This window comes from Orbicella franksi, chromosome 1, assembly GCF_964199315.1.
Source record: "Orbicella franksi chromosome 1, jaOrbFran1.1, whole genome shotgun sequence".
NCBI lineage: Eukaryota > Metazoa > Cnidaria > Anthozoa > Scleractinia > Merulinidae > Orbicella > Orbicella franksi.
In genome coordinates, this window is record NC_138145.1 from 16,657,166 (window position 1) to 16,682,598 (window position 25,433).

The 25,433-nt window shown below is 38.9% G+C and overlaps 2 protein-coding genes across 6 annotated transcripts; one reads left to right on the top strand and one right to left on the bottom strand.

The window, feature by feature from the left end:
• Positions 1 to 3,344: 3,344 nt before the first annotated feature.
• On the top strand, positions 3,345 to 8,893 carry LOC145493590 (monocarboxylate transporter 10-like). 3 transcript variants are annotated; one of them, XM_081473080.1, is made up of 5 exons: positions 3,345 to 3,851; positions 5,170 to 5,425; positions 5,994 to 6,565; positions 7,057 to 7,420; positions 7,868 to 8,893. In XM_081473080.1, the coding sequence occupies exons 2-5, from the start codon at positions 5,200 to 5,202 to the stop codon at positions 8,062 to 8,064; spliced, it is 1,359 nt and encodes a 452-aa protein (XP_081329206.1). In that variant the 5' UTR covers positions 3,345 to 3,851; positions 5,170 to 5,199; the 3' UTR covers positions 8,065 to 8,893. The 3 variants fall into 3 exon arrangements, with proteins under 3 accessions (XP_081329206.1, XP_081329217.1, XP_081329210.1); XM_081473091.1 differs by lacking the exon at positions 7,868 to 8,893 and having other exon boundaries at positions 7,057 to 7,703; XM_081473084.1 differs by lacking the exon at positions 3,345 to 3,851 and having other exon boundaries at positions 3,860 to 5,425.
• Positions 8,894 to 9,040: 147 nt separating this feature from the next.
• Positions 9,041 to 24,046, bottom strand: LOC145493528 (uncharacterized). Of its 3 annotated transcripts, none has more exons than XM_081473035.1 (16): positions 22,934 to 24,046; positions 20,587 to 20,799; positions 20,353 to 20,478; positions 18,703 to 18,896; positions 17,252 to 17,338; positions 16,553 to 16,598; positions 15,950 to 16,165; positions 15,426 to 15,521; positions 15,154 to 15,270; positions 14,669 to 14,743; positions 13,594 to 13,674; positions 12,902 to 12,982; positions 11,526 to 12,440; positions 11,017 to 11,106; positions 10,724 to 10,912; positions 9,041 to 9,705 (listed from the first exon to the last, which is right to left on the bottom strand). In XM_081473035.1, exons 1-16 carry the CDS (start codon positions 23,588 to 23,590, stop codon positions 9,532 to 9,534), a joined length of 3,357 nt encoding a protein of 1,118 aa, XP_081329161.1. In that variant the 5' UTR covers positions 23,591 to 24,046; the 3' UTR covers positions 9,041 to 9,531. The 3 variants fall into 3 exon arrangements, with proteins under 3 accessions (XP_081329161.1, XP_081329151.1, XP_081329168.1); XM_081473025.1 differs by having other exon boundaries at positions 17,252 to 17,341; XM_081473042.1 differs by lacking the exon at positions 17,252 to 17,338.
• Between the last annotated feature and the right edge of the window lie 1,387 nt (positions 24,047 to 25,433).

Below are 25,433 nucleotides of genomic sequence, written 5' to 3' on the forward strand. Positions count from 1 at the left end.
AAAGTCATTTTAAAAAGCGAGAGGCGTATCAGTTTTGCTAAAAATAGTTTTAACCCATACCTTTAACATCTCCCAAGCTATATTTTCCACGCTTTCATCACGCTAATAACTAAGCAATCACGGCTGACTATTTTTTATTGATTTTAAGATACATGACAGAAGAATCTTCGAATAACAGAAAAAAAAAGCTGAAAGGGAAACAAATTCTCAGCAATAATCCCTTATTTTCAGCACAATTTGCTTTTGCTCGCGCTGTCAATTTTTCCAAAACACTTCTACGGATAGCATTAAACAGAGGTCTCATTACCAGCAATTTTATACTATGCAATATAGAACTGAAATATGCATTTTCTTTGGCATGACATAAAATGTAACACAACAATACAATACAAGTTTATTATGTAATACACGTAGCTATATGTGAGGTATGACATCCCATGAAAGATAAAATGTCACACCAGCTAACTTGCAGATATTCCACATAAATTAAAATTAAAAGCTAAATATTATAATAAATGACGGAACATTTCAAAGAAGTATGAATAGCTTACAGAGTGCGAAACAATAAATCTCTACTTACAGAGTTAACGCAGGCTTTCTCGAAGTCATGGAGGGAACTGCTCATTACTTTTATCTTTTCTTTTTTGAAATAAAGATCCGGCCTCGTTCCCAGGGTGTTTTCAAACCGGTGAAAAGGCCCTGGGAACGAGGTTGCCGGCCAGTAAAGAGAGTTCATTGTTGACATTTTGTAGTAGAACAGCAGGTGCTTTATTTTACTCGCCAGCATTTCCATTTAAATGTTTCAACCAAGTGAATGATGGATAACAGTAAGCAGTAACCTTGCAGCCAGCTTTAGAAGGTGCGTGCACTAAAATGAAATAGCTTTATAGTTTTTGCCAAATATACATAAACCATTTATTTCCAGTAAAGTGGACAAGCTGATATATTTTTGTTTTCGTAAATTTTGAATAATTTCAAATTTAAATTTTATTTTTGCAAATTTTCAGCGCGCACGTCAACGTGAATTTGATATGCAGGTAACGCACACAATGGGAGGACAGAAGACTTCATAAAAAGGAGACTAGAACTCGAGAAAACTGCTTATAGGGGTCCTTATAGTAAGACACCCGGTTTAATGCTAGCCCTATAAGGAAATTGACAGCGCGAACAAAACCAACTTATGCAAATATCAGGAATTATTTCCCTTTCAGTAGACTACGAGTACTCCTTCTTTCGCTCAGTCCGTCGAGCGAGACGCGAAAGAAAACCGCAAAGAAAAAGTTTTCTTTCGCGTCACGCACAACGGACTAAGCCAAAGAGGGACTACTCGTAGTCTACCCTTTCAGCTGTGTGTGTGTGTGTGTAAGTAAGTAAGTAAGTAAGTAAGTAAGTAAGTAAGTAAGTAAGTAAGTAAGTAAGTAAGTAAGTAAGTAAGTAAGTAAAGACTTTATTTAAAGAGGGTAGCACTAAAATAGTATAAAAATACTAACAAACCAGTGGCCCTCTAAAAATTATGTACAATATGGATGTTAAAACTATGGCATAATTATGAGATAATATAACGAATAAAAATACAATAGATAAGAGATAAAATCAATTTAAAATACAAAAAGTATAACTAAATCACAGAATAAAATGATTTAAAAGCTGCTGTTCTTCAAAAATTTTTTTCCAAAGAGAGTTCCTAAAAGAATTAAGCGACGCTATTTTCCGCATTGATAGCGATAAGCTGTTCCAGGCTTGATAGGCAGTCACAGTAAATGCTCTTCCTCCTTCAGTTTTACATTTGATAACAGGGCGAGCAATATTGAAGTTGGCATACCTAGTCTGCCGTGAATGAGTGTCGCTAGTAAGCTTAAGTAAACTTTTAAGATAGGTTGGTACATGCCCCTGTAAACGCTTGTATATAATACAGCATTTAGTTAGTTTAGCCTGTGTGTGTGTGTGTTTTTTTTTCCTTCAAAATCCAAGCTGTACCTTCCGTTAGCGGCCGTATTGAAAGATTTTCTGTTCTGCATTTTATAATCAATACAAAATAGTCAACCGTGATTGCTTAGGCCCCGGTCACACGTATCCGGATATTTTTGAATCCGCAATTTTTTCTTTACGGATACGGCTTCCGTGCACACGCATCCGGCGAACCATTGTTGTTTTTGTTTTGTGTTTTTAAATTTTTGTGCTTTTTTTTCTGTTCTTTTTAATTTTATATTTTTAACTTTTGTTTTTGTTTTTGTTTTTTTTTTATTGTGTTTTTGTAATTTCTGTTTTAGTTTTCGTTTTGCCTTTCGTTTTAATTTTGGTTTCTGTTTTGCGTTTTTGCGTTCAAAAAGGAAACAAAAACAAAAACATTAAACAAAAGCAAAACTAAAACGAAAACGGAAACGGCCGAAACAAAATCGTAGAGTGTAGACCATCACGCTTCACTTGCAGTTGGGAACGTTTACCACAAAGGGGGTCGTTGTACTGTGTGCCACTCATGTGTGGGGGACCGAAAGGCAAATTCTGAGGACTAAGACAAATATCGTGACAAATGCTCATGTCCTCCCTCAGTGACCTAAGTAAGGTATGGGTCCCTTCCAATATTTTCTCCTTCGCCAAAAGGAGCTCACATGCTATATGTTTGCATCTGTGAAGTTTCTATCACACTCAAACACGCAAACCTCAAACAATAAAATAGAAATAAAACACAGAACACGCAAACAACGAAACGATCATCGTAGAATGTGAAAATAATTTCTTCGCTGCTTTTGAAGCCAGTAGAAGTTTAGGGCCGTTGCCAGACTTTCAAAACAAATGAGGCAAGTCAGTCGCGCGTGCAATAATTAGTTCATTGTGAGTGCTTAAGATTACATTCGTTTGCGTGAGGCTTGAGAGCTCTGAAAATGATATGCTTTTATTTATATAACGACCTTTTAACACCTTCTTACAAGTTAAGGAAGTTGATGAAGAAATATCCTTGACTTTACTTGAAATCTTTGTGACCTTTGTACTTGATATATTCTTCTCCCAAGACAAGTAGACAAGCAATGAAACGGCCGTAGAGTTTATAGAACCGACGCGTGACTACGCTTGACGGCCAAAAGATCACACAACGGTCATGTCACAGATACTGCCAGCAAAGCATGATGGTCTACACTCGCTGATTTTGTTTTGGTCTTTCGCAATTTTGTTTTCGTTTTTGTTTTTTTTTTATTTTTGTTTCCGTTTTTGTTTTTTGTTTTTAATTTTTGTTTTCGTTTTTGTTTTTACTTTTAGTTTTTGTTTGCGTTTTTATTTCTTTTTTTGAACAGAAAAGAAAAGATGACAATGAAAAACAAACACAAAAATTAACAGAATAAACACGAAAACAAAAATTAAAAGACAAAAAACAAAAACGGAAACAAAAATTCAGAAAACAAAAAACGAAAATGAAAACAAAAATTAAAACAAACATTAAAAAAATAAAAACGGTAGGTGACCCTTCTGGGCTGCCGTAGGATATTTTTTCTACGTGTGGACGGGAAAATTTTTGAATCCGGAGAGAATAAGTTGCGGATTCAAGAATATCCGGACACGTGTGGAAGGGGCCTTAGTTATTTGTAACCTGATGAAAGCACCGGAGATGATTTGGGATAAGATACAAGGTGTGCGTTATTTATAGCAAAATGCCTCTCGCGTTTTGGTGTATTTAATTACATTACTATATAGCCACAAAGCATTCCTGTTTTGAAGGCGTTATTGTTTTTCTTTATTTAAATGAAACCGGTAACGAGCAGGTTGGTGCCGGTCTTGCCGGGATCTTGTGCTGCTCTCTTGTTGTTCTCGGAAGAAGCTCCAACTACAGCTGTGACAGGACCTGACAGCGTTGCACGGTGAGCAGACTCTTGCGGTAATATATAATTATAAGGGACTAGTTTACCTTACCTTTGAAACGAGTCCACTAACCATGAATAACGCGGTCTCTTAGTAACGCCATCTTAATTGAAAGAGAAACCAGAGTACTGTAGACAAGGCAAACCTGAGCAAAGAAACGAATAGACTGACGCACACAGAGGGAACATAACCGTATATTTTCTAGCATCAGTTTCGTCCATAAACCCATACTGATTCTTGAGAGAAATTATGGCGAATGTTGTTTTGGAATGGTCCAAGAGCTATCAAAATACCAGAAACTGTACGGAAACAATACGGATGCTGCGCCCTTCATTTTATTTTGCATCGCGTGCACAGGGCGGGCGGGCGAACAGCACTGCTGGTATCAACAAGGTCTCTGTGCTGTATTTCTAAGCCGCAGTGCAGTATTTTTGAGTTATCTTACGTGTAACGAGCCGTAGAACTCCCATTAAGTCCTCGCGTTTTTGCAGTTACGTAATAATTAAGGACGCGAATTAGCCAGCACTATGTTTATACACACGCTATTTATACTTTTGTGTGTGTTCAATATTTACTTACTCTCAAGTTGATCAAGCAATTGTATACCATTGTTGTGTCTAAAAAGCCCCTAGTTACCAAGTTAGTTTGAAAGTGCCCTGTTTGGTAAAAGAAAGGGAAAAGGAGAATAAGTCGATGAAAAAAACTGACCCCATTCAATTTACGTTTACTGCTGGTGACAGATTATGGCGACCAGAGATTTCCTTTCGTCCGGCACACGAGTGGCGAGCCGGTTGTTCAAAGCAATCACGCGATCGCGCCCCAATTATGTAATCAGTTTAGCACGTGTGGCACGTGATAATGAAGCTCGGTCCTCACTAGCGACGCAAGCATAAGCATAAGCATGAAAGAAGTTTATTCGCTAACGAGGACGGCCGCGACATAATCATAAGCATAAGCTTAAAAGAATATTAAAACCTTGCGTTCTTCTATGCTTTTATCGCTCTCGTGTCCAGTGAGGACATGTTGACATTAGCATAAGCGTATTACTATCAGCCAATCGGCGAGCAATTAATGCTTACGCCAACAATGTCCTCACTGAACATAAACATAAGTGTAAGCATAAGAGAGATAAGAAGAACGCTTATGCTTATTTCGCGGCCGTCCTCAATAGTACATAAGCTTCTTATGCTTATGTTTATGCTTAGGCTTGCGTCCCAAGTGAGGACCGGGCTAATTTGACCTCAGAAAAACTAAAGTACCTTAGCTTCTAGAAACACGCAATGGCCTTTTCTTACTTTCCTGTTTCGTTGTAAACAGTTCCCTGGCGACTTTAACGATTCCGTAAAAATGAAAGTAAAAAGCACAACCTGTCTTCATCTAAAGAAGACTGAAGACACAACAGAGACAGGAGAACCAAGTAAGAGAAAACTGCGACAGCCAGACACTTGGTGGTCTTGGGTCGTGTGTGCGGCTGGAGTCACTTGTAACATCATCGTAATTGGATGCACGTATTGCTTTGGTATTATTTTTCCTTCTCTTCTTGACGAGTTTAAGGCAGGAAAATCCAAAACAGGTAAATAAATCAATCAATCTAGCTTTATCCACGTGTCAGAGTATTCTAATTCTAGCTCGACTAAAAAGCCGCACTAATATATGACACCTACACTAAGCTAGTTTCTAATATAAAAAGCCAAAATACCTAATTATAAGAAAGGCTGAATGTCTCTTCTTACATGAAGTTTAAGCCTGATGCATTTAAGTGCCGGGGGAGGGAAAGTTAAAGAAAAGTTAACCAGAGGAACTAGAGTGAGTAGTGTGCAAAGACAAATCATTTGACGAAAGCTAGAGGGTGACTCCTCAATAACTGGATCAACACCATTTCGGCTCATGCAGATGTCTTTCAGTCGATAGGAATGACTGTAAGAAATGTGCTTCAAAGCAAGAGACCATAGATCAAAGACTCATCAAAGACTCTTGTTCGAAGGAAGAGAAATATACCACAAAAATACCCAAGACCTCTTCCCATATGGGCTCGTAGCTGAGTGGGTACAGCAACGGTGATCTAATTAAGCGATTGTGCGTGTGTAATCCCGCGCTTGGAACTAGGGACAGGGTGGTAAAAACACTCATTTCTCTTTCAGCGTGGGTTGGATCTCTGGCAGTGGCATCCGCTGGTCTTTTTGGTCCCGTAGCTGGACGACTCACCGACCGATTTGGCGCACGCGCAGCGGTTATTAGTGGAGCGGTGTTGAGCACCATAGGTCTCCTATTGACTTCTTTAGTTCCCAGTCTTTATCTTATGCTTTTGACTTACGGAGGAATCTTTGGGTGTGGCTCAAGCCTCGTTTACATTGCCGTTTTCGAGATCGTGCCTCGGTATTTTGTGAAGCGACGTTCGTTAGCCACAGGGTTAGTAACTATGAGTACGGGAGCTGGATTACTTGTAATGAGCCCAGTATGCCAGGCTCTCATTGATGCATTTGGCTGGAGAGGAGCCTTTAGAGGCATGACTTGTATCGTTTTCATCATTTTCTTCATCGGTTGGGCATTGGATCCTAATGTGGCGAGCGACCAAGCCGAAAAAACTGTTCAAGAAAGTGAAGACTCCAGACGAATTCTGGATTTGACAATGTGGAAAAATATCACTTTTGTCGTCCTTAATATCACAGGTGTTTTTGTATACATTGGTCACTCCATACCTCCTGTCCTTCTCGTAAGTAATTGATTGATTTGTTAGGTTTTACGACGTAAGTACTAGCAAATGACACCATTAGCTGACATGAATCGCCCCCATGAGTCTATGACTGAATTAAGAGAGAGACAAAAGTTCATAGCCACAGCGTATTTAGAGCACTCATAGGTATTTAAAGCAATTAAAAGCATGGTGAGAATTGCGAAATTGCTTACCCTGGAAATAAGTGCCCTTTTTTTCTCACTCGCTCTGGAATCGGCTGGAGACCGAGCGAAGTCAGCCTTCGACGGAAAGAATTCTGGGCTTGGCCAAGAGCACGACCGGAAACCGTGTAGGAAAACCCTCTGGCATCCAGGGTACTGATCTCCCTGTATAGGACGATCGCTCTTTTTTGCACATACAAAGTGAATAATAAGTAAAATTTTAAAGTGGAAGCCACCAATCAGCCTATCTGTAGTTTCACTGTGTCGTAGTAAACAATCAATCCAAATATATTCCATCCCATTTCTTAGGCCCAGTACTGTGAGGATCGTGGTATCGCCGCTGACTTGGTAACCTGGCTTTATTCGTCCATTGGACTGGCAAGTCTCGTGGCCAGGATATTGGGTTCCAAGCTTTGTGACGTTATGAGTCCTCCAAGAGTGTTCCTCATATTTGCGACAGTCGCTACAGTGGCGACTATGATGTTGCCCTTAGCAACCAACTGGATGTGGCTTCTTTGTTATTGCATAGCTTATGGTCTTGCAGATGGCCTGATGACGATTGGAATAATTCTTTCAGGCTTGCAAACCCTTACACAGAAACAAAAAGCCCAAGGATTTGGTTTTCAACAGTTGTGTATTAGCACGGCTTTCTTGTGCGGCCCACCAATTGGAGGTAAGCCTCAGAGGTGGAATACCTTAGTTCCAAGTTGTAACAAGATTAAATTTGGCCAAAAGTCTATAAAATGAAGAATACAGACTTGTGATGTAGCACGTCTGAGTAGCTTCGTAATGGATAACTTCTCCCCCGCTAACTTATTTTCTTGTGTTTTCCCTTGTCCTCTTTCTTTAATTTTGAATTAAGCAGCTTAATTTTGAGACTCGTTTCTTTCAGCTGGAACAACTGCTTTTGGGAAGTAAAATAAACCAAACCCCCTTGAAATCAGGGAAAATGAACATCTAGGAAGAGAGGGGGGGGGGGGGGGGGGCCTAGAACTACTCCTAGTCGCTTCATGCTTCGGAAATCAAAGATACGCGCCAGCCTGCTGGGCTACTTGGCTCGAATTCTAACAGGTCGTAATAGTTATTGTAACCTTATAACCGTTCGTGTCGTTCTTTTCAGGTTTGGTTGCTGACAAAACCAAGTCGTATCATGCAACTTTCTTTTCTGCGGGTGGCATTGAGACTGTCGGACTGTTGATTTTACTCATGTTTATTTGTCTTAAGAGAGGCAATTTAACAGAGAAAAAATTCCAAAACAATTCAGAAAAATCTTCTTTTACTGAACTGCTTGTCGTAGACAGGGAAACTGTTTTGTAAATGTGTATCAAAATTAACAAAAATTTCGTTGCGGCGCCTTTAATTTACGGGTACTGGGTAAATTGTTAATAGGTTTTTGTTGTTGTGCCATAAGGCCCTGAATTTGTATCTTTAAATATTAGTTTTGTCAAATACTACTATTTACGACACGAGTATTAAATGATTTGAAATATACATTAAATAGTTTTTACCAGAAACTTTAACGACTGCTGCTTCGTTCAATTTTGTTAGTCTCTAGCGGACTTCTGGCCAGGTTTTCAAGAAGCACCATTCTTTAAGGTCGGCACACACTAGGATATATGTTGCGGGGACCTGAAGCGAGGCCCCGTTGCAGGTCCAGTTTTCTTCGTGTAACACCCGAAGTTCTGTTGTGGGGATAAATTTTTCCCGTAACATGTTGCACTGAGGAAATTCCGTCACTTCGAATTCATGCGTAACGAATTGGGGACAAAATGACCTTAATTTTCAAAGTCGCATCGATTGCACTGTTCTTGCAAGATCTCCCCGCCACAACTTACTTCTACGCCTCAATCCACTTCGTGCCCTGTCCATGCAATATGCATCCTATGGCTATACACAACAGGGTTTGTCCCGCCCGCAACACGTCCCCTGGTGAACTTTTCGAAATTCCCTGAATTCCTTATCCGTTAATGAACCTAGTGAATTAGTCTAATCAGCCCTAGAATTAGTGACACTAGAATTTCAGCTTTTCTCCCCCAGCCCAGTACAGCTTGTTTACAGCCGCTTCAGTCACCCAATAAAACCCAATAAATTATCCGTCAATTCCGGCATCAGTATCAGATGGATAGAATGCCAAAAACGAGAAGGTTTAAAAACCACCGATATGACCAATCACTTGGAGAACACTCGTTTCCGCGCAACACTTCATATACAGCTACATTATTTTTTGTTGTGCCTTAACACTGTTAGACTAGACTTGTTGTTAGTTATTATAAACAAAGAAAGACGCGACAGTGAATCAGTCATGTCTTCAGAACTTTTATTTATGTTTGTTTGGAATAAATTCGTTCACAAAATTTTGCTTGCCTTCCGTGGTCTCAAATGAACAGTAAGAAAATGAACTTGGAATAATCTCCAGCTGCCCTTCGCGTCCTGGTCTCATCTCCCACAAGAGAGATATAAAGACGAGTCATATCTCAAATGACAACACTTGTCACGAAGAAAGAAAACTTCTTGACATTTGAATGTACACGGGGCGAGGCCAATGAAGTTGGAAAAATATATTAAATATACTTAATTTTCCTAGGGTATATCACAACAGATTTAACTTATTCACACACCGACTGGTTTAAACAGCATTTGAATGCATATTTTGCTATGGTAAAAACGTATGTCTTCATTTGAAAATTTTATATGCACAGTGCAAGACGTTTGAGCTTGGCTCTATACTACAAATGGCTCACAGCAAATTTGAAAGAAACCTAGTTGTTCAAAATGACTACACATTTAAACGTCTCGAACAAGCAGCCTGAGTACCGCTGAGTCCGGGCTGGAATACGCATGTCTCAAGGTGAGGACCGCTATGCCGCTTGTCATACCCCGAAGTGGGATGTTGTCCACTTGAAGTAGAATCTGACCTGCTTTTAACATCCCACACTTCCAGGCAGCGAAATTACCTTCCTGTGGAACAACAACAGTCATTCATAAATTTAATTCAAGTAAATTCCAATACAGCAAAACAAAATTAATGAAACAGGGCGGATGACTGGAACTTTACTACAGTGCTTGACTGCTTGACCCAAAAGGAAGAAGTCTAAAAAATAGGCGTGACATTGTCACGCAATCCTTCTCCTTTGTAAGTGACTTTTTGCCATTCCCTGAAGTTGCCTATCATAAGTCGAAATAAACTACACGAAAGAAACGATATGAGGTTACACGGAAACATCCTCATAACCACTTCAAGTCTTTCCCATCCCTGTGGTGGTAACAGGCAAAATCCATCTATGTACTACGTTCTTGGGAATGGACCATTATATTATTGATGAGTGTTTGGAGGGGAGGGAGGGGAGGGAGGGGAGGGGAAAGGCGGAGGGAGGGGAGGGGAAAGGCGGAGGGAGGGGAGGGGAAAGGCGGAGGGAGGGGAGGGGAAAGGCGGAGGGAGGGGAGGGGAAAGGCGGAGGGAGGGGAAGGGAGGGGAGGGGAGAAGCGGTGGAAGATAAGCAAAAAAAAGTAATTCCAATGTTATGTCAAAGACTTGTTCATTGATCTTTGCTTGAACACTGCTTGCTAATATCACTTCGACGCCTTCGTTACGTGATTGGCTTGTTACGTAGCCAAAGGAATACGACGAAAACAACAGCAACAATAACAACGATGTCAATTCGCAGAGGTAAGCTAATGTGCAAAGGTGCATCGCCACATAAGCTGAGTGTTTCACTCCAATATGGATTAAACAAGAACAATAACATCGTACTAACAAGTGCTGGCTGTCAGCATGTACATTAAGATGACGACGTTATTTTTCCGGCAAAGATTGGTTTCCACATTTCTTTGATGGGCTGTAAGACAAACACGCCATATATCAACCTTATCCACCCTGTCAGTGTCGTGGCATTCTACATTTACTTCCCTTTACCCATGTTCCAGTCCCATCCCCACAATTAAAACTCCCCTCGATCATCAAACGCGTTAGTCTCACCTTGATTGATTTGATTTTTACGTCGCCTCCCGTATCAGAGCCGCCTTCCAGTGTAAGACCTAAACTGCCTGACGATTTATTAACCTCCACAACAAACACCGACTCACCGACCCCATTCATCTTGGGGGATGTCTGCAAGCGATCTCTGGTTTCCGAGGTAGTGGCTTCGATTTGATATGAAGGATTGCCCTGATTGTGAAAAAGGAAAAAAAGAAAATTATAAGTGCGCTTACAAAATTAGGTAGCACTTCTGGCTACAAAAAATCTCAACGGTAAAAGCTTTTTTTTTTTACCTTAGTTTTACTTTGTTGGTGAAGCTCATGGAGTTCTTGACTTGCTTTGTGTTTCGCCTGTATTACTTTTTGCTGCTCTTTAGGCAGGTTCTAGGAGTCCAGAAATAAGTTATACATCACCATGAGATCCGTACCGGACAGAATATTGCATGTCATGTTTTCAACTTTTTACCCAAACTTGCGAAAGAAAACGGGAATTTAGTCTAATCTTTCCCTAATGAAAAATCAATGAAGCTGGTGGAGTACAGTTCTATTCTTACCCGTATTTTTCAAGCCAGTTTCGTTGAAATTTACCAAATTAATCTGTCAGAGAACGGAGGAAAGGTTTCTACTTAAGATAGAGCGGCTTTATTCTGCAAAACGTTTTAAGAGACAAGTCGACAAAATCAATTCGTGATTGGTCCATCTCAGCGGTCTGCGCATGTGCAAATGATTACCAAATAGAATGCTCTTTTTCAACACGCGCAAGTCCACCGCCGTAGTCGATGATTAACTGTAAATTTTCTTACCATCAAGTTGCTATCACTACAGCTCCGTTCCTTGTTATCTTGTGGCCTTTCCAGACGGGAGACCTTCTGGTCTTCTTCAGACTCGCCAGGATATCGCACACCGTCCCAACTCTTCCTGTTCTTCGTCACAGAACTTCGAAGACTTTCACTGCGCGACGACGACTCGCTGCTGACGTCAGAGAATTGGTTGTGCGGCAGATTAACCTTGTTGTGCTCGATCGCGCTGCTACCTCTAGCCGCGCTTTTCGACCCCCTCGAGCTTGAAACGCCATCAGTGTGATCCCCGTTGGTGAGAGGTCCATTTTCGTCCTGTTGTGTGCCCCAGGATGCTACCCTTTTCCTCCCTGGTAATCTCGCCACCTCTGGTCTCAAGTCGTCATCTAGTATTGCACTGACGACATCTTGTTTCCCTTCGTCGTGTTTGGGTTGAGCATCACTTTGCGTGATCACGTGATTTCGCGGCGAGCTGCTCGTACTGCTACTTGGTTGTGTTGTTTCATACAATGCTGTATAAGGCCGCCCAACTTCTGTATCCATCACACTGCCCTGGAATGTACTTGGAAAAATAAATGGATTCGGCGGTGATTGTGGTTTCTCGGATTTTTTCTTCGACGGATGAACATCAGCAGATGAACTCTTGTCCCGCTGAAGTGACTCAGATGAAGGAGGCCGTTTCCCTAAAGACTGCACATCTGTGTTAACATAGGTGTGACTGCCGGAGGACTTCACTCCCTTTCTCGAAAACTCGTCAGCCTCAGCACCTGAGTTTTGCTTTCTCGTATTGTCTCCTACTTGCAGACTTGCTGTTGACTCTCCTTTCGTCCTCCTTGGTGATTCTTGTTCTTGGGGTTCATTCATTGGCGAGGAGGTCGCGGGAGGAGTTGGGACGTAGAGAGGCGAAGAGACTGAAAATCCCTGAAAAATGAGCAATGTAACTAACGCCAGAAACCGCGGAGTTTCTAATCACTACCTACATAGTTAGCTTACTAGAGAAAAAATAATTATTTCCGCAGATACCACAAAAACCAACACGGTCAGTACTCAGAACGAAACATGTTTTTCGATGGTAAGTGCGGGGATATTCGCGTACATCAAATGACAACTGAATGGTTTCACTTCTCATTGGTCGACAGAAAAGATCTCATTTGTCATTATATTGTAATCGGCAAACGCCTGCTAGACGAGCTCAGATTAACAAAGGTAACTCGTATACTGTAAGTCCATTAAAAAACCACGCTAACTACAAATATTAGATATTAGATATTTAATATAAAGATATTTTGAACTGTGTTCTCGCTGTTTGGAAATATGGTTAAACACAGTCTCTTGTCTTTGATAACCTACATACTGAGATGATATTGAAAACTGGGTCTTACCTCAGCTGGAGAAAGGTCCAACGACATCGGGTTGATAGTAAGCAAATCAGGTAGTCCCTCAAACTCTCCGTCGTCAAAAGTCTGTTAAAACGTCACGGAATATTCAGTAAGAGCCACATAACTACTTTAATAGTTAATGACAAGAATATTATTAAAGACAGCGCATTTCTTATTCTGGCGGCACTCCATGTGCTTCCTTGGTTGAAAACATAAAGTATTTTTTATACCCCATTCACACCAACTAAACTAGTTAAACAAATTAGGTTTCGGTTTTTTAAATTTCACGATTACGTTTTGCCGTCATTTTGAGAAGACAAATTTCGAACCACCTTGCTAACATATTTTAATCAAACAGGTTTTTACATGTACTTGGTTAAGTTGTGGGCTGTGCACGGTACGAGCAACTAATTGCCGTTAACCGTGTTTAGTTAAACCACTTTTACACATGCTTTACATGTTGGTGTGAAAAGGGTTTTAGTTTTCCACTTCTTTGCTGTGTCAATGGTAGAGCTACGAGTAAGGTCTCCTTTATCGTCTGTAGTCCTTGCTTCAAGCAAAGAGAAAGTGAAATTCTGCTTCGTAGGGTAGCTAATGTTGTGCTCAAGGAAACTGTTTATGGCGGCAGTTTGGTAACTTAGTAGATAACAAAAGAGAAGAATCAGTAAATAACATCGATAACATCTCATAAAGACCTCTTCCTGGTCGTCTTTGAACGTGAGTGTCGCCTCATAAACATCATATTCTGAAGGAGGGGATGCAACGTCATAGTCGACCTATCGCACAATTTAAAAGATAACATAAAATAAGTTTAGTGCAAAGTAACAGCAAACTAAAGAGATTAGTATAAAAACGATCACTGTGAAATTTGGACTGCATAGAACTTTTTAAATCCGAAACTTATCGAAGGCACCTTTTCATCAGTCTGAACCTGGAAAGCGAGTGACAGCCTAGTGACGAGGTATTTTCCCGCCCTTCCTTCCCGCGTTGGGCGAAGAGCGACCCGAAGAGCTCGTCGAAAGAAAATGATTTTCAATGGCCGCACTCATTTAGGTGCAAACTATAACGCGACACAAGGAGAGGACTGAAATTCTGGCTGGCAGAATATATGGCTGAAAATGCTTGGGAAATCACGCTCTCAGTACGACGTTTCTCCATCAGAGGGGGGTAGGTAACGTAGAAGAGCTTAGTGTTTTTCGTTAGAAGCTGAATGGCTTTTTTTAGCTCTTGTTGTTTCCTTTAAAGAACACCAATAAGAGCATGTTAAGCCTACTCTGCTATTGTAATCTTAAAGATAAAGAAATGAGAAAGTTGGGTAACTTTAGAATTTGCTCAGTTTTACTCTAAGCTCTCACAACAGCTAAAAGCTTATTAAGGCTGATAAACCTTTTGTTTGCTAACCGCATGTAAACGACAAAGATTTTCAAGGGCTTGCTAAAACAATATGCAACAGACGACAAATCAAGAGGTCTGTGAAATAGTTCCTGATTACAAACTTTGCTGATTACCAAATTTCACATTTTTGTTTTCTTATCTATCTAGATAAGCTTGGATAGCACCGTCGCGTTTATAACTTTTTCTTACATTTGTCTACGATTTTTCCCTCGAACTTGCACGCGGCTTACAAGTTCGCGCCATTTCGCGGAAAAAGATGGCTTCCAAAACCGTGATAAGGTCTAACAGTTACATTTTTTCCCTCTCTAGTTAGCTTGACAAACAAAATTGATTTTTTATGTCATAAGCTTAAGCTCAAATCAATCCACTTCTTACTTTCACGTTTGGAGGCAAAACTTCAGGCACTTGTGGGGGAGTAATTGGACGTGAGCCAGCACCATTCAGGGATCCCTAAAAACACACAAAATCAATTTATTACTTAAATAATAATACTGTAAAACCCCTTTCACCCCGCCTGGCTAGCTTTAATTTCGACGTCCCTTCTCCCTGGAAGTACAAAATATAATTTCTCAATTTGCTACATAATGAAAAGATCATTAACTGATTCATCCCTGTCATAATGTAGTTTCTGTGCTTTCTTTGTTACATATAACGAAAGTTCTGTGTAGTAAAAGACATGCCATTTAATGCTTATTATTTGAAGCTCACTGCAGTGCAGACATGTGTGTCCTATGCAACCGTTACTTACAGTGTACTTTGTAGAATTTCTACCAATTATAATGCATTCTCAGCATTTGTTATTTCCAACACTACAGGTGCAACAACAGCAAAATTAGCACTTGTACATGTTTAATTCTTACTCTTGCTGAACTTCGGCTTGAGGAAGATCCCCTTCCAGAATAACTTGAGACACTGCTTGCATATGAGTGAATGGACTGCCTATCATCTGCCATATGGTTTCCAAAAAACTGACAGCTCTATTAATTAAAATAGATTATAAAAGAAAGGTTGCCACCTTTTAGTGTTGTCGAAGGACTAGCAACTCTACACTAACGATTTACTGCAGCTTTTATTTCATTTTTTATGAAACACATTGTGAAAAATCATTTTCATGAAGTTAAGGTAAACATACCTTCATAACTTCTATTTCTTTTTTGAGGACTAAGTCGTCAAATTGATCAATATCTCTAGGTGCCACAGAACCTCGTATTTCGAACGTTAATGACATCTATAGGAAGAAAAATTACACTTGTTTTTAGAGAGAACAAAACAGTGCACCAAATATCTTACATTGTCATCCTTGAAGGAAGTTATCTCAAATCTTACTCAGGGTTACATAAAAAGTAAAGAGTAGTGCCAAATTTGTTCATGTACAAGTATATGTAATTTAAGAAAATAATTGTTAGAATAATGTAGAATAGAAGCAGTTTTACAAAATTTGCCTACAACAAGAGTACATAATATTCTGAAATGAAGTCAACCGGTAAATTACTACTGCTCTCAAAAACTCAAACCATAAAGTTCTGTTTTATTGGAGTCTCATACTTGCATTCAATTGATTCATAATGATCTCAAATTTCATTCGCAATTCTAGTACAGGACTCCTGAATTGCTAACTACACTCAAAGAAGAATTTGTGAAAGTGCAAAAACCTGCCTTGGCTGGTGTGTCTAGCAGATCAAACAAGGCCAGCACAAAAGCATTGATGTTGATGAAACCCTTGCAATACTCATCCAAGTAGTACTTCAAGGTTCCTAGCTCATTATCATTAAGGATTTGCCGAGCTTGTTCTGTTATTAAGTTCTTTTGAGAAGGGAGGCCGCCATTATAGAGTACTTGAGATCCTGCAATGCCATGATGAAACATGGAAGGCTAAAGCAAAACAAAATACTCCCTGGTTAATTACAGCAAGTAAAGGGGACCTTAGTATAATCTTTGAGTTGTGTGCTAGTGCAATAGAGCCACCAAGCAGTTGAAGGGTACATGTATTTGCAGACACAATATTTCATGTTAAACAGTTTGGTTCTGGTAATGATCACATTCTTTGAACCCATTCAGTCTCAAACTTAACTAACTTACTTTAGACTAAACTAATTTTACTAACTACCACCATAAATTTGTTTATACATAAATCAACAAAGTGCTGCGAATCTAGAATATACATAGAAAAGCAAGGCTATGTGACCCATGCAGATGTTGTAAGGAGAAATGGGAAGTTGATAACTTGTGGAAACTGGCAGCATATATGTATATACTCACCTCTGTTTCAGCTTCAGGTCCCATTCTTCCTGTTGTTGTATGCCGCCTTATTGAAATTACATTTATTGAACAACAAAGCAAAAAAAAAAAAAAACTGTTAGAGCTTGGAGATCAAACTTCCAGAATCAGAATAATGTCATGTGTGTCCCAATTCATTTTAACATATTGTGATTACACAGACATGTAAATCCTAGCTGTATAGCCTACTTAATTTCCACTGCAATTCCCAAAATATTACTTCTTTGAGTTAAATAATAAAATACACATAGAATATTATGAGAACAGTCCAATTAATAAGAAAAACCAAAACAAACAACCCAAAACAACAACAACAACAACAAAAAACAAATGCTAATGAGCTCCCTTAAGAATATGTTTAAATAAGCATTGTGGGTGATCACAAAAATTGCCAGTGACACGTAAAAAAGAGAACACCTGTTACCGGCTTAAAAGATTGAAATCACACCAAATCTTGTAAAACAACTTTTTGATTTAAACATTGCCAAATAACACAAAATATGTAAGAAAATTCCAGTTGAAAAGCATTGAAAAGGTAGTCTAATTAACAACAATCCATCAATCAATGTAAATTCTGTAACTAAACGTAAATAAATCTTAAATGCTCTTAAGCAATGAAGTTACTCTATAATACCTTACAATACGTACAGAGAATGACACACAAATGAAAGAGCAGACTACCTATTAGATAGAGATGGTTGGCCTTGTAGGGCAGAGCCAGAGAGTGTATGCACATCAACTTCTGTAATATGAGTGACTTCAGGAACACTGCTTTGATGACAGATTTAATATGTGCATAGAGTGAAATAGAGAAGAAATATTGTGAGTTACATGTGCTACTTCAAACAAAATCCTTCTCATCAAGACAAATAGTTTCAATTGCAAAACTAGACTTTAAAGTGAGTGAGTATGCAAAACCCTAGATGGGTGCATGGTTTTGAAAAAAGATGAACAGCACTGGCGACAGTGTACATGTAATATATATGTATTGTCATTTCCCTTTAAAGATACTAGAAAAGATAGAGACAAAGATAGTAAGTGCATGGAAGATTTAAGAGTAAGCCCACATCTGTGGTGCAGAAAAAACACCAGACATAGCCAAGTGTTTTAAACCTGATAAAAGACATGCTGTGAGTTTTTTGAACAGCTTTGAAAACGTTTGTGTAGATCTACTCATTTGTAGAATAACCCTTGGGTTTATTATTATTTTTTGGAGAAAATCGGCTGCAAAATTTAGCCGTGTCTTTATCAAATTTAAAATCACCCATTAAACATTCAGTTCTTTTGTATTTCCTTTATGAATTATTAGTGAGTTTTTTTTTAAGACCATGCTGCAATACTTTAGGGGAGATTGCATTGACCAAGGAGGCTCCATTAATATTCTATTAGGCACGAGGTTAAGAAGTGAACAGTTTGTTTAAACTAAAACTAAAATATTCTCATTGACCCTTGCTTAATGAAACCTGTTCCAGAAGGCTACAAATAGCAGTCACATAGGACGTATCAATTTATGAAAGGGCAACATTGCCACAGGTTTATTTCAAATCAAATTCATTTTTAAATCGACTACAGTAAAGCTAGCTTTACCACAAGGGTTAAAACAGGAAATCTTGAAGTTTGAATATGAAGTACTGATCTGGATCTTTTGTTAATTTAATTTACTTTGTATAATCAAAGAAATGCAGTTAAGATTCACTCTTGCAACCTAAGGTGACCCTACATGATGGCTTTTCATTTAACACTACACGTGACCAATATATATCTGTAACTGAAATTGTAAAATTAACAGGACTTATATAAAATCAATAAAAATGATGTAAACGTAAATTGAACTTTATTCACAGTACACAGTGATGTCCATTTGAAACACCAGCTTCAATCCAAGTTAATTTTCATATAGTGGTTACTTTTTAAACCTCCTCAACCTTTACAGTTAGTAATAAACTAGGCAAGACTAATGCTTTACTTGCCTGCCTTTAGAAAGTAAATTAACTCAGGAACTGTGTACATGTAGTTGCCAAGTCTATGTTAACTGCTACTAAGGTCCACACATCAGTTTTCATGAGAGAGAATTAATGGTGTCATGTAACAGTTACAATGCATATGCAATATTTATGGATGTGACGACCTACCGTTGTATTTGTCCATTTTTAGCTGATTTTGCAATCCATTTTGTTTTGTCATGAGTGACCCTGGTGAATGGCAGCCTGCCAATGTCTTTCAGGGTTAATATCATGTTCTTGGTAGATTTTAACACCTTCACTGCCTTTTTATGACTGATGTTTAGAAAACTTAGCCCATTTACATCCAAGATTTGATCACCAGCCTTGGCAAAAAAAAAAAAATATATATATATATGTAAAGAAACATCAACAATTAAATGAACATGCATTAGGATAGTTCACAATACCTTAAAAGAATATATAAAATTAATTATGTAATGACTTAAAATTTGTATATAAAGCATTTTCACTGTCATGCAATAAAAATTTAAATGGACAACAAAAGTCAGTTAGGGTTTGTGATATTATAGAAGATAAACAAAGAAGACACTCCCCAAAGTTTTAGGCACATGCATTGTCCCAAACTTCAGATATTTGCTGAAATGTTGTGAACAAATTTACAGAGCCCAGTATGGAGCCACCATATTCGGTGTCTCTCCACAGTATACCAAAATGACGGCTAGAAAACTACGTAACCATCTGGAGCTTACTTTAGTTATCTAGGCCACTGATTATCTGTGCTGGATAAACAAACATTTACATAAACACTTTTTCGGGGTTCTCATTAAGTGCCAGCTGCCGGCTAAAAACTGAACTGGCTATTTCAATTTCTGAGCCGCCTTCTTTTTGTGAAATAATAGTGTGTAAGTTGGAAAGAGTAATTTGGGGAAACTACAGGGTTTTTGGAACAAGTTTGAACCTTTACTGTCTTTGTCTCAGGACAGTCAAGGCTGTAACTAGAAGGGGAGCATGGGTTCAGGGTGTAGTGTACGTTTTCAATTATGTTAGTGACTTGAAAAAAAAGTCTTAGTAATCCTTTGATATGCTTGGCATTTTGAGCTTTTCCAAATTCCTTTTTTTTTTTATAGGAAATATCACCAAGAGAATGTGTAAAATAGCATTTCTGATATCACTAGAAGAAACAACTTCATAGCTGTAAAAAGTAAAGAAACTGTTGGAAAAAGAATCATCGTTCAATTATTGACCAACTGTTTGTCTACATATCAAATTTCAAGGTATTTAAAAAAGTCTCTTCTGACAGTGTGGGTATGTAGTCAAGAGGTTACGTTTCCTAGTGGGACCAATACACTTCAAATCTACTCATTGACATTGAGTCCAGTATGATTGGGAGTGCAATTAAGGATTTACACTACAAGTGATTTGAAAATTTTCTGAAAATTGCACAAACCCGTAGGCAAGTGTATTATTTCAAAAGAATTTAGTACAAAGATCACTTGTAGTGCAAATCCTTAATTGCTCAAACTTTCATACAATAAGTCATTTATTATATATGAGTGAGAAATTACAAACACGGGTGCCTTTATTTACACTGCAGTGCACATTAAAAATTGATGATGAATTGATCTGCTCTCAGCCAATCCCACTGAGATGATTTTCTCAGTGATACTAATAAATACATGTAGCTTTTTGCAACTGCACAATATTGTTGAATGTCCTAGATTTTAAGAGTTTGTTACGTTTCCATGTTTTAAGTCAATAGTAGATCAGCATGCTACTGTACAGAGATATAAATATTGATTTATGATTTTAAAAGCTAACCTTGAGTCCTGCTTCCTCAGCCATACCATCAGGGTCTACTCCTGCTATATAGATTCCTAGTCCATATTCAGAGCCACCACGAATCATCAGACCCAGCTTTGTGCCATCTTCTACAAATATGTTCACCTACAAATAATCATGAAAAACAATGATTCAGAGTGACAAGGATAATAAAAGTGATAGCAGGTTCTTAATATAAGTACATTGTAATTCAAATAACTAATTCTCACAAACCTTTCTTTCATCGTCATCTCCTAATAGTCTTAAATCACTTTTATGTATGCCATCAGCAGTCAAGATGCGTCCATTTGAGTCCACTCCAGGGGGTGGCGATGCTCTTCGACCTCTCATGTCCACCCATTTGCAAGTTGCCTCAGCAACAAAGCTTACTGGAACACGGCCTACTGAGCGCACAATTAGATTGAGCTTCTTGCTGGTTTGAATAATCTGTGAAGAAAATGGAATAAAATTTAAGCAAGACATTGGTAAATATCAGTTTGATGCAAATAATATTTTTGGTTTTCTAATGATTACTCCCCTTTCTGATTTGACTGAAAAGATACATGCTCCATATACAAAAAGAACCAAATATTTGCACCATTATAGTGATGTGACTTAGCATACTCCTTCCAAAAAGCATCTCCCTCAATTTAACGCCCCCCAGTAAAAGGTTTTTTTTCCCTTTTGCAATAAATGCCCCCCTACTCCAGTAAGTGCCCCCATTCTGATAAGTGCCTTAGGCCTTATTTGAAAATGCATTTTACAAATTATTAAATAATCAACTATCTTTGAATATTAGCAGGCAGTGTACAAAGCTTATTCAGGCTTTTAGTTGAGAATGCTTTGTTCTGCTGATCTGGAGTGAATTTAACTCCACAAGGGTATATTCAAAACAAGTCCATAGTTTCCAGTGAAACACTTGAGTATTAAACCATTAATGTTGCCATTTCAATGTTGAGGGTAACAAAGGTCAGGGACTTATGCATGTGTGACGAGGGCTTTACGTTCCCACAGGTGAAAAGTGACAAAAAGACGGACACGATTTCTGAATTAAAGGGACACAGTCAGCTGGAGCACATGCGTATTAGATACCATTTCTTAGCTAATTTGCATATCACAGAGACGCGATCCATACTGTTTTTAACCAAATATAATAAAAACAATATCATAGGATGAGCAAAAGCACACTCAAAAACAGCTTTTTCAGTAAACGATTGAAAATCAAGCTAAACACTGTGAAGATTGAACTAGATTTCTAGATGTAATTTGATTTCAGGTTGAGGTGAACTTTTTTCAAAGTGAGAAAACAAGTGTCCAGGTCAGTGCGGTCCCAAAGCTGACTGTGTCCCTTTAATTTGAGTAGTATCCATGTATAAGACATGTGAATCTGTTAAAATTTATGGATGTTGATCATGTAACAATCATTCCAAGAGCATGCATTGAATATGAGATGGTAGGCGCGTAGTGCCGCGTTGGCTATTAGCATCGCATATCCAACAAGTGCAAGTGCATAACCCCCAAAATATAGAAACTAAACTAAAATAAGGATAAAAACGTCCCAAAAAATCATGCATACGCTTACATATTTGTAGAGTATGGTATAACGATGGCTCATAACCCGTGATGGCTCAGCCAATGAAAATTCTCAAATCACATTATCCAATGATCCAGTTTTTAATAATAATTTATATGTAGACAACAGAAATTTAGTGTGATTTTTTCATACTCTTTTACAAGTATCTCAAAGCATGCAGGCATAATTTGTCTTAAAATATCTATCTTGGCAAATTTAAAATATTTTGACACATACATGTATGTGTTGGCAAGGTTAAAATGTGCAGCTCATGCAATATTACAGTAGCATCCATGGGAAACAGTCTGCTATGTTTTACTTATGTCATAAAACATTCGATCAAAGAATACAAAAATTCTCGAGTTACCAATTTTCATGCACGCCAATTTTAAAATTGACATCACAAACACGTACGGAAGCCATAAGGAGTGACAAAGAAATAGAAACAGATCCCAACAAACTTGTGAAGTTATATCACGTTTTTGTGGGTTTTCACTTAACTCGAACAGCAAAACAAACACTATCTCAATGAAAACAGACAAGTCATTGAAGCACAATGGTGTAAAGAACGCATTCGAAACCATGTCAAACTACAAGTGAAGAAAGTACAGTTAGTTCATCTGAATATATCCTAAACAGCGACCTACATTTAGCTTACCAAGAGGAATAAGCTCTTTCAAATCAGCGTGGCGGGAATCGGCTAAGTACTTTACAAAGTGTAAGACTAAATGTTGATTATAAATACTACACCTTGTGCTGGTAAACACAAAAACCGCCCCCGAACTTCAGCAGAAGCCGTAGAATTCTTTTCAATACCCAATAATTCCATCTTTAGAATTCCTCAGACGACTCCAGAGGGAAGTGCTGATAAATAAAATCAAGTAAATGCCCAGATATATAAACGGTTTCCAGGTGGCCATAATTTATATGATTTAATACGCCAATGAACAAATTTTGCACAACCTAAAATGATGAAGTTTATTGCATTAGCGAATTTTCTTATGTTACCTTGACAGCTTGCGCGTGTGTAAGTCCGTCAAATTTGGTCCCATTAACTTGAAAGATATGATCTCCGGGTAAAAGGCCTTCCCTTTCAGCAACGGAGTTCTCGTCCACGGAGGACACATACAAACCAACGCCATGTTCGGCTCCTCCGCGAATGCAAAAGCCAAATCCAGCGCTTGAAGGCCGCTTTACGGTTATTCGCTTGATGGGATACTTCACGTCCCGCGAAGAAGGGTATTGCGTTAAATTTGGAAGATCTATCCCTGAATCCGATGCGTGCCTATGAAGATTGTCCGGAAGACTCGATGAGGTGGGAATCCTGCGTAGACTCACCGGCGATCGACCGGGTGACTTCGAACGTTGGCGGGCTTCGAAACTGTGCACCCAAAGTCTACAGAAAATTTCTTGGTCATGATGGGGAATAATTTGCCGTAACAGTGGGTATACTTCTCTCTTTCTTGGTGTATCGAGGACTGACTTGAGAGATGCCACAAGATTGTTGACATTCTTTTCTCTTTGATATTGGTTTAGTGATTGAATTAAAAACGTTCGGTCTTCGTTGTTGAGTACTCTTGTCAGTACAGCGTGCAGTTCGCGAACGTTCTCGGAAATTTTCCTTGGTCTCCCTCTCGGCGATCTTTCTGTCGACATGTCTCCCATATCCCGAGCCTCTTGTGAACGATCTCAACTGATATCTATGTCATGCAGTATGAAATCTCTGACGGCTGTGCTCATGGTATCCGATATACGCGTCCATTATCCCCTCAATTCGCTTTATTTTCTGAGCCCAAACAAATCTCGTGAAGTCGGGCGACCACATCGGTCACGTGACGTCTCAAATCGCGTTGTTGTGTGATGTGTGACAGGCATGATGGTTGTCATGGTTTGTTCACGCCAGGGAAGAGGGTGACAGCTCACGAGATCACACAAAGACTCCAGCAGATATTTTTTTCTTTTATATTCGTCTTTGGTTATGGTCCAATTATGGATGACAATGTCGTAGAAAGTCTTACAGGGACCTCTTAATATCTTTCTTATAGAGGTCCAGCCAAATGTATATATCTTTTCAACGCAAACATTGCAACACTCAGCTCACACCACAATGCAACTCTGTGTGCCGTACACGCAATATTTTTCGCTTCTCCTTTCACGCGCATGTTACTGGAACTTTGCCAAAAACCACGGAAAATCCTGTTCTGCGGGCTAAGTATAAGCGTAAAACTGATGATCACATCAGGACTTTGGTCTTTTCTTTGAAATCTGCTTTTTAATGATAATTCGGTGTTACTTTTCGGCAGAGAGTGAAGACAAAATAAGGTTTCAGACAAAAAAGACATTGCAGTCGTGCACTTTGCGGGGTAAACTCGTCGACGTGACTTTTCTTTAGACGGGACGTAACGCATCGATCGAAATCGATCATTGGAAACCTAATTGATAAATCGATATTACTCGATTTCAATCGATAATAATCAACGGACTAAGCAAATTAATCGATCGAAATCGATAATCACAGTAGTTTAAGTATCGGGTATAGATTTCTATCGATTTTGAGAAACTGTCGGGATACCGCGACAAAACACCCGCTAATAATATACTCAGGAAGCCAATTTGATCGAAACAGTAGTGTTGAGAGTGATATCAAGGCATTAGGAATACTGTATACGAGTCACGAAAAGGGGGCACTGACTTATTACAGGCGTAGCTTGTTAAACCGTCGCTTCTCACCTTACATTGGTGACCTCAAGCGTAAAACCCTAGCTTAGGAAACACATTTCGTAAGCAGGCGTAAGCCATGATTCTCGACAAAAATATAATTTTCATTAAAAACCGATCCATTCATTACGTTACGAAAATGTAGTCGTTACGAAAATGTAGTCGTTCGTCAACCGGGCTAGTGCACCTTTATCAGTTTCATAGCCGAGGTTACTTATACTGTTATACTATGGCGTGGAGCAGCCAAAACAGTTTGCATTCGAATGAAAAATACTGTACAACTCGAGCGCGAGCGAGGCGCCATATGAAAAGGAGAGGATACTGGGGGAGGGGGTCTACCTGCGTCATTTAAATTTCATTTTTTTTTCTTCATACAGGTACCTTGATTCTATTGGGCTGCTTCAAAACTTGTTATTTTTCTTTTTGTGCTTGTGTTTTGCCTGCTTTGTTGCACAGGCTCAGATGCATTATGCCAGATTATACTGCAGGCGTGAATGTGTCGCTAACCGCTGGGCTACCGAACGTGTTAAGTTAGTTTGCAAACGTATATTTCTTCGCGGAGTGATGGTGTTATATTCTTTGTTCTAAAATCAACGTTAGCGAACTGATCTCACTAACCGTTAGCGAAACAACTGGGAGGGGAAGTGACTGCAATTCTTTCAGCGTCACACGTCAGGATTGATTTTGAAAGTTGCTTTTCCTCAGTCCCCGATATAATCGATCAAAATCGATAATCACAAAGAACTGGGCCATCGATTTTGATCGATTTCCGATATTAATCGATTGATTA

Coding starts and splice junctions, on each gene's coding strand:
- LOC145493528 (XM_081473025.1), bottom strand. CDS start 23,590: ATGGGAGACATGTCGACAGAAAGATCGCCGAGAGGGAGACCAAGGAAA. Junction 18,897..20,352: donor CTGAGGAAGCAGGACTCAAG/GTTAGCTTTTAA, acceptor TTTTTTGCCAAG/GCTGGTGATCAAATCTTGGA. Junction 15,522..15,949: donor TGCTAGACACACCAGCCAAG/GCAGGTTTTTGC, acceptor TTCTTCCTATAG/ATGTCATTAACGTTCGAAAT.
- LOC145493590 (XM_081473080.1), top strand. CDS start 5,200: ATGAAAGTAAAAAGCACAACCTGTCTTCATCTAAAGAAGACTGAAGAC. Junction 5,426..5,993: donor GGCAGGAAAATCCAAAACAG/GTAAATAAATCA, acceptor TTTCTCTTTCAG/CGTGGGTTGGATCTCTGGCA. Junction 7,421..7,867: donor GTGCGGCCCACCAATTGGAG/GTAAGCCTCAGA, acceptor CGTTCTTTTCAG/GTTTGGTTGCTGACAAAACC.